Genomic DNA, 8,452 nt, shown 5'->3' with positions numbered 1-8,452 from the left:
GAACATTCTCAATAGATGATATAGATGCAAAAATAAACAATTCATACATCTTCGAGGCCAAAAACCTATCTTCAATAGATGATATAGATGTAAAAGAAATTACATCTTCATCTTCGAGAGATGTAAAATACAACACACGAACTTGCAAATTTGCATCTCCATCTCCGAAAGATGTAGAACTTTCGGCCGCGCGTCAACCGACCAACTACCTTCAGTTTCGTCCTGTCCACCCGCCCGACAGCTGCTCGCCTCCGCCGCCAACGATTTCTAGCCGAAAACGTTGCTGCCGCCGCTCGTCCGTCCATTCCATGCCCCGCCGGCTATCCTCGTCGCCCGCTGCGCCACCGATGAGCCGCCGATTTGATTCCGTCCCGCCGGACTTTCGCCGCCGCCACTCGCCCACTGCACCACGCCCCCGCCATTGGTTCCCCTGCTGCGGCGCCACCGCCCGCCTCCAAATCGGCCAAATTGGTCGCTTCTCCGTCGTCGAATCATCGCCACGCCGCCGCATGATTTGAGCTCCTCCCCCCTCGCCCCGTCGCCACCGAATTCGAGTCGCACACGTGCCGCCAATTTTCCGCCGCCAGACTGGACATTCTTGCACAGCACGGTCGTCGCGCCACCGCCCCGTCGTCGGCCCTTCGAGCTTGCGCCGCCGCGTACGATATTCCGGCTTTCGTCGCTCGGTCGCCGGCTATCCCCCTCGCTCGTTGTGCCGCCAATTTGAGTCTGTCTGCCGCACTTTCGCCGCCGCGCCACTCGCCAACCGCACCAGGGCACCGCCCGCTCGCTGCAGATCCGGCCACTCTACCGCCCCCGACACCGGTCCGTCGTTGCTCCGCCACCGCCCGTCTCCAAATCGATCGAATTGGTCGCTTCTCCATCGCCGAATCATCGCCGCGCCGCCATGATTTGAGTTCCCCACCTTGCCCCGTCGCCGCCGGATTCGAGCCGCACACCTACCGCCATTTTTTCCGCCGCCAGAATGGACCTTCTCGCGCCGCACGATCGTCGCACCACCGCCCCGCCGCTACCAGTCCGCTGCTCAATTCTCAACCACGCCACCGGCCATTCGTGCTCCCGCCGCCGCATTCGATCTCCCGGCCTTCGTCACTCGGCCGCCGGCTATCCCCGTCGCCCGCTGCGCCGCCGAGGAGCCACCGATTTGTGTTCGTCCCCCCGCACTTTCGCCGCCGCGCCACTCGCCCACCGCACCACGCCACCGCCGACTCGCTGCCAGATCCGGCCACTCTACCGCCCCCGTCACCGGTTCCGCCGCTGCTCGGCCACCGCCCGCCTCCAAATCAGCCGAATTGGCCGCTTCTCCGGCGCCGAATCATCACCGCGCCGCCACATGATTTAGGCCCCCCCCCCCTCGCCCCGTCGCCGCCGGATTTGAGCCGCACACCTGCTGCCATTTTTTCCGCCGTTAGAATGGACCTTCTCGCGCCACACGGCCGTCGCACCACCGCCTCGCTGCTACCAATCCGCCGCTTAATTCACAGCCGCGCCGCTGGCCATTCGAGCTCCCGCTGCATAAACGTATATATACATCGTATGCGTTGAGTACTACTGGTAGTGTACCACAGCTACCGGAACTACTCATTGTTCACGCGACCTGGAGATGGTGGCGTACGAAGAAAAGAAAAGAAAAGAAAAGCGAGCGCAAGAGGAAGTGACTGATCCAGGCAACGTTGGTGGGACAAGCATGATGATACTAGTCACCGATCGGACAGCGTGCTCGGCTCCCAAGGCCACAATAATTTGCCTGCACAAACGGGCACCCCTCCATCACCATTCACCAGCTGACTTCCTTCCTGCACTGCACCACCATCGTCTCACTCACTCACAGAACCGGGAGCACGAGAAGAGGTAAAAAACGGAAGCCTCCTACGTGCCGTCTACTACTGCGTCTCCGAGCGAGCAGCAGCAGCCGCAACGATCGATGGACACAGTATATCATTAAAAAAACTCCATTAGTTCTTTCAGGCTTGCTTGGCTTGGCTTGCATGTGTATGGTATGGCCTGTGCTCGGGCCGTCAGGTCGTTGGTCAATAAAGATGAGAAAATAAAGCACCGGGCACGGCAGCAGTAGATGCCATGCCACCGCGCCAGCAGCAACCAGGTCACGCCGTGGCGCCACTGCAGGCGGGCCCGGGGAGGGACGCACCGTTCTGACCGGTCAGTCCGTGGGCCCCACCGCGCGATGGTCCAACAGAAACGGGGGAGGAGGAGGCGACCAAGTGCGCTGCTGCTGAATGGCGGTGTGATGTACTGCTGATCTCAGCATCCGATGCCATCCCGTGTCGTCGTCTCGTTCCTCTCCTCTCCTCTCCTGGACCAAGCAAACACACCCAGAGATGCCACAACTTGGTTAACTTCTAAGCAAGATCTGTACTGCTTCTCTATACTACTAAGTACATCTAGTTAGCAAGTTGCATCTTTCAGATGAAGTGTCATGTCGAATGTGCCAATGCACGCCGATCTATCTATCTGGGTACATAGAGAGGGTTTTTTTTTTAACTTATCAAAAACGAGCACTTTTTGGCTTTGTTAATTCCAAGCCGGGCTCTTCTTGAGCCTTCGTTCCAAAAAAACGAGCACTTTCCTTTGGAAGAGGCGAGCAGAGGCACCAAGCTCAAAATAAGCATCAGTACCAGGTATCAAGTATCATCTGTCAAGTGGCACTACCAAGAAATGGCAGCCAGCCCAGCGGTAACACGAACCATGAAAGGTTGGCCACAATTAGTAGTAGTACAGCTCCGGATGGCCTACAAGAGTCAGTCGGGATGCAGAGAAAAGGCTTGGTTGGTTGCACTAAAATTTCTGCATTCAGAGGATAAAGATTCATCCAGGCTAGCCAGGTGGCACGAGCGGCCTCAGAATCAACATTTATGCTCCTATTTACGGACAAGATGATCGCTAGGCAGAGGAAAATCGAACTCGATCTCTAGTAGTATGAACAAATTGGACTGGTTTAATTTAATTTATCTCTACCAGCAGGCAGACAGACTGACTGACTAGCTAGCAACTGCGGCTAATTCTTCACTCTGAGACTGAGTCTGCTCCTCACACCTCCACTCTCCACACGATCTTCTCGCCGCGGCCTCCGGCGCCGTGCGTGTGGGCGCGCTCTGCGGCCGCCGCGACGCGGGCGGGGTGCACGGCGGTGGACTTGGCGCGGTCGCCGTGTTGCGGCGGCAGCTCGCAGGCCTCGCCCACGGAGCCGGACCTGATGTCGGCGGGCGGGATGAAGCAGTCCACCGACAGCCCCGGGACGTTGAAGGCCACCTCCTCGATGCTCCACGCCTCCTCCATCCGCGTCTTGGTGTGGCTCATGGCCGCCTCGCCGAACCGGAACAGCGTCACGGCAGAGCGCCCCGCGTGCGCGATCATGATGCCCTCCACGGCGCGATAGTCCTCCAGGCACGAGCTGATGGTGGTCTCCCAGTACACGGCGTCGCCGCCCGAGTGCGGCTGGATGCGGGTCAGGTGCGAGTCCTCGATGTGCACCATCAGCCCCGTGCGCTGGCTGAAGTAGCCGAACAGCACGTGCCGGATGATCTCCGCCGGCCCCTCGCTGCGCAGCTTCAGCGTCTGCGGGTCCGCCGACAGCTTCAGGATGAAGCACTCCTCGCCGTTCACCTTCTTCTCGCCCACGCACCGCGCCTCCGCGAACAGCCCGGCCGTCGTCAGCGGATCAAGACCCTGCATTGCAAGTTCGTGGGGGAGAGCATGGTAAGAAGATTTGCGATGAGACTTGCGAGGGGAGAAGAAGCTAAAGGTGGCAATGTCGAGACCTGCAGGACGCGGCGGAGGGGGCGAACCGGGCCTTTGGCGGCGTGGGCGCCGAGCCAGGGGGTGTGGCGCCAGACGAGGCGGCCGTTGCAGCCGGCGTGGACCTTGCTGCCGCCGACGGCGAGCTCGACGTACCACATGCCCGGGGCCATCGTCCAGAGCACGAAGCCGCCCTGCTCGACCGCGGCGGCGCCGCGGCCGCTCGGGCCGCGGTTCTTGACGACGCGCGTGGCCGTCTCGAACTCGGACGCCACCATTCGCACCTTGCCCATGGCGTACGCGTTCCTCACCGACTGCAGCATCTTGTAGCCGCCGGACGCCGCCATGTACTGCTGCAGGATGTACTGAGCGGACGACGACTCCTGCGAATTCCCACAGCAGTCAAGTGAAGTGAGTACCAGATGCACGACCAAAAGCGGCATCACTTGGAAGCGAATCAACGGGAGACGTGGACGTACAATAGGGGTGCCCTTGATGGAGAGGAGGGGCAGCGGGTCGGCCAGGTTGGACGAGATGGGCGCGAGCGGCGCGCCCATGACGCCGAGGAGGAGGCGGAGGTCGGAGTGCCGGAACGAGCCGCTCGAGCCGCCAGGGCCGGCGGAGGCGGAGGCCATGGACGGCGTGCGCGTCAGGTGGCCGCGGACCCAGTGCCCGAACCCCTCCCGCCGGCCGGAGTCCTCTCCGACGAAGTCGCCGGCGGCGAGGCGGTCGGCATCGGGGCCCTCAATGAGCGGCTCGAGCACCTCGCCACCCGGTCGGAGGCTGCCAGAGCGCGCGATGAGCTGCTCCGGGAGGTACTGCTGCTGCTCCATCTGCTTCTCCGGCGGCGGCGGCGGCGCCTTGCGACGGCGCGGGATCAGCATTCTGGCCGGCGACGCGCTCCTCGCCGGGGTCTTCCCGCGGGACCTCGCCGGCGACAGCCCCCGCACCACCTCCTCCTTCAGGGCGGCGAAGAACCCCTGCTTCCTCTCCTTCTCCATCGCACTGGCGGATGACGAGCTCTAATAAGGGACGCGAAAGGAGTCTGCTTGCTTCACGGGGAGGGCATGGGGAGTGCGGCCGGCCCAGGAGTGGAGTAGAAGGAGGGGAGTGGGGAAAGATGTGAGGCGAGTGCGAGAGGTAGAAGGCGACGGGCGGGGGCGGGGGCGAGATGAGACGGGAAAAGAAGGCGGAAAAGAGGAAAAGATAAAGGGCGGGCGAGATGGGGAAACCGTCTGACGTGAGAGCGCTGAGGCGAAAGGGAAAGAGGCGAGGTGGGGTGGGATGTCGGGAGGAGAGAGTGGAAATGTGTGTCTGGGCTTTCTCTCGCCTGCTCGATGCTATGGCATGGCTCGTGATTTGGACAGTGTCACACACACAAACGGTGAGGCCGGCCGAACAAACTGTTGAACAGAATTAGAATCTGGATAGGTTTTTGAATTCCTGTCACGAGCCCAAGGCACGCGTTCCAGGGTGGAGGATAATTGAGCGCCGTATCGCCGTCATGTGTGTTTCTTTTCATGTGGTATAGTTACATGCATGTGGTGCCAAGATGGGTGTGGGGGCAGTGGGTAGGTAGGTAAATGACTAAATGTGATGTGTTCTTGTATCTATCTATCTATCTATCTATCAGCGCAAAACTTCAGGGTCCGTAGCTGTCGATCTTACTAGTCGGCATGCTGCTCCTTGATTCAAGGGAATGCTCGCCGCATGTGTTGCCTTCCCTTTCGAAATCAATGCTGCTGCTGCTAATAACACAAGGATGTCTTCTAAGCATGGGAAGCTTTGAGGAAAAGAAACGGCATTTGCAAGTACCGCTAAATACCGTTCCCTTGCAACCGCAGATGAATGGTACCGATGCCATTGGGTGCAACAACTAATTCCTACGGTAACGGTTGCGCCTGTCTACGGTTCTTGCACGCACGTACGTGCTTCTTCCGTGGACATGACACGACTTATCAGCACTGGCGACTACCGCTACAGTGTCATTGATATGATTGCTGTGCATACGATGAACAGTGCGTACGATTTTCGTACGACATGATCTCGCTCGTCCATCCAACTAATCGAACGGCTGCTGACCACTGTCGTACGTACATCGTACGAAATTAGTCGTACGTGTAGCAGTTCTCGTACTGTTATCATGCTGCGAACGGCTTTTCCGAGGTCCTTTGTTCCCAAACAAATCATGGCCGATGGCGCATCTGAAACGGAGCCGCGCGGCCCCTCCCCAACGTGCAACCATCGCTTTCTTTCCGCCCGGCCCCAGCGCCACCACCGCACCGCGGCCGCTCGCTCCCAGTCTCCCACCAACACGGCGCCGATCGAACCCGTCCCGTGGCGTGGCCGGGGCCCGAACCGCAGAGGTGGCGGCAGCCCGCGCGGGCGGGCGGGCGGGGCGCCAACCAACGGGCAGCGGCGGCATCGGCGGAGAGAGAGATGCCAAAAGCGCGGCGCGAGGCCACGTGGTGCGGCCGGGCGAGACGGGGCCGAGGCTGGGGCGAACGGGGGCACGGCACATGACGCGCTCGTGAGGGGCAGGCAGGGGGCGGCGTCGGCGTCGTCGATGCCCGGCTCGGCGCGCAAGTGCTGGTGCGTGACTTTGACCTGCCGTTGCTGCGCTGTCGGAGAGGCCGCGCGCGCTTGCTTGCTTCGCCGCGCCTTGACCGAGTCGACCGTCGACGTGAGCGGGCGCCGCGCGGGGCACGGCACGTCGGCGTCATCAGATCACCTTCTTGCCCGTTGCGGTGATCTCGTCTCGGGAGGTGATCCCAAATATTTGTCTTTCTATAGATTTAAATAAGTGACTACGGAGTAAAATAAGTGAATCTACCCTCTAAAATATGTCTACCTACATCCGTATGTTGTATCTATTTGAAATGCCTAGAAAGATAAATATTTGGGAACGGAGGGATTAATATGTATTATATGTATATTTCTCCTTCTCCGACGGACTAAAGAGCTAAGCAAACCTGCACGTCTGCGTCTGGGAGATCGTATGTACGGGCGGCAGATATGGCATGCGAGGCGATTCATGCGTGTGTTTTGGGAAGTGAGTCTGCGAAGATAAACAGTGCTATCATGTCGTTGACTTGTAAGTTGGCATAGGCACGAGCAGTGTAGGTAGGGCATTTTTGTCTTGTTGCTGTGCTTTCACGTGCATGTGTGGGTGAGTGGGTGACCATGTGAAGCCATGATATTCGTCTCGCGTCCCTTCCGTCCGATTGAATGTTTTTATTTCTCCACTAGAAGATTTTGTTGAAACAAGAGGGCATTTTATTCGATTAGAGCATCTCCCACCGTGTATAGGACGTATTAAGTTCGACGGGAATTTGTGGTCTATAGGTTTATAAAAAGTACACCCTATATGAGAAAAATAGTAATTAAATAAAAAGTTAAAAAAATTCTTATTTTCTTCAATGAACTTGACCTTTCGGAGAGAGCAGCGTTTTGGCTCACAGGCTTAGATGAGCCCGGGAGCGAACAAAAAATCATTTAAAATGTTAAATAAATTCCAAAATTTCTGATTTTTTTTTTGGAGAAAGATGACTGGGTGCGCGATGTCCATGCCAAATTTCAGCGCATTTGAATGTCTGAGTAGCTCCCAACAAAAAGATAAATTTAAGGTCTGTGAAAAAGTTTACCGTTTGTGCACTGATCACACTTGATTTTGTTTTTTTCTGAGAGCTACCGACATGTCCACATGATTCAAAATTTGGCACACACTCAATCATCTTACATGCAAAAGAAAAATAGGATTTTTTGAGTTTTTCTAGTAATTTTTTGAATTTGCTGTTCACTGGGTGCAGATGAATCCGAACTCAGAATTGGATATTCCCCTTTCGGTGCATTTGTGAAAAAAATCTACAAAAAGAAAAAAAAATCGCCTTTGACTTCTTAAAAGGAACAAATTTTCATTGAAAATAGTGTGAATAGTGACCAATAACAGCAAATATTTATTTCTTTTGCGCTGAAGTCAACGCTGGATTTTATTTATGAAAATTTACATACTAGTGCAAAAGAATGTCCGTTTATTCTAAAAAAAACTTCAGAACTATATTGACTTTTTCGGGTATTTTTCCCATATAGATTGTAGATACAACCATGAACCAAGGGGTATTTCCTGTATTATGTTTCACTGGATGAAGTGGCGTGCTACGCCGCTGGACTATAGGTGAGCAATTTCGCGGTTGGCAGGTTTGGTTCTTCCTTCCATGTTTTAGTGGAGTGGGGTGCGAAATCTAGAGTTCGATGGCGTGTCACTGCCTCGGCCAGATTCTTCGTCAATATCTTTGCCTTTGATAAGCCACTTGGAAGGTCTAAAGGCTGCATAAATGGAGAGGCGTCGAGCCTGGACGAAAAGATGATCTGTCATATATTTTCCTTTGGTGGCTGCTACGTTGGTGTTGGAGGCAGGTGACAGGCGTTGCGGTCAAGCTTAGGGAATTCTTCGGTCATGATTGTATTTTACTTCTTGGTCCGTGGTCCTTTGTGTGAAGACTACCGTTCTGTTGTCTTTTGTAACTTAAATTTTATTATATGAATGATACATGTACTGCCATTTAAAAGAAACAACAGGTGAGCAACATGTTTGCCATTTTAAAGCATCTCCAACAGCAGCCATATAATAATAACTGCCCGCGATCTGTATTTTCTTGTGCTCCCTTTTTGAGGC

At 55.9% G+C, this 8,452-nt stretch overlaps 1 protein-coding gene across 2 annotated transcripts; it reads right to left on the bottom strand.

The window, feature by feature from the left end:
* Nucleotides 1-2,812: 2,812 nt before the first annotated feature.
* On the bottom strand, nucleotides 2,813-5,346 carry LOC123052226 (uncharacterized). 2 transcript variants are annotated; one of them, XM_044475345.1, is made up of 4 exons: nucleotides 5,149-5,346; nucleotides 4,257-4,663; nucleotides 3,801-4,160; nucleotides 2,813-3,708 (listed from the first exon to the last, which is right to left on the bottom strand). In XM_044475345.1, exons 2-4 carry the CDS (start codon nucleotides 4,659-4,661, stop codon nucleotides 3,070-3,072), a joined length of 1,404 nt encoding a protein of 467 aa, XP_044331280.1. In that variant the 5' UTR covers nucleotides 4,662-4,663; nucleotides 5,149-5,346; the 3' UTR covers nucleotides 2,813-3,069. The 2 variants fall into 2 exon arrangements, with proteins under 2 accessions (XP_044331280.1, XP_044331279.1); XM_044475344.1 differs by lacking the exon at nucleotides 5,149-5,346 and having other exon boundaries at nucleotides 4,257-4,962.
* Nucleotides 5,347-8,452: the final 3,106 nt, after the last annotated feature.

This window comes from Triticum aestivum, chromosome 2D (genome assembly GCF_018294505.1).
Source record: "Triticum aestivum cultivar Chinese Spring chromosome 2D, IWGSC CS RefSeq v2.1, whole genome shotgun sequence".
Lineage (NCBI taxonomy): Eukaryota > Viridiplantae > Streptophyta > Magnoliopsida > Poales > Poaceae > Triticum > Triticum aestivum.
This window is presented reverse-complemented; position numbering and strand designations above follow the sequence as displayed.

Bases quoted from the DNA above. Each gene is read 5' to 3' on its own strand.
- LOC123052226 (XM_044475344.1), bottom strand. From the start codon at position 4,778: ATGGAGAAGGAGAGGAAGCAGGGGTTCTTCGCCGCCCTGAAGGAGGAG. The intron at 4,161-4,256 runs GTACGTCCACGT...GGGAATTCGCAG, and splicing joins CCATCAAGGGCACCCCTATT to GAGTCGTCGTCCGCTCAGTA. The intron at 3,709-3,800 runs GTCTCGACATTG...CTTGCAATGCAG, and splicing joins CCCTCCGCCGCGTCCTGCAG to GGTCTTGATCCGCTGACGAC.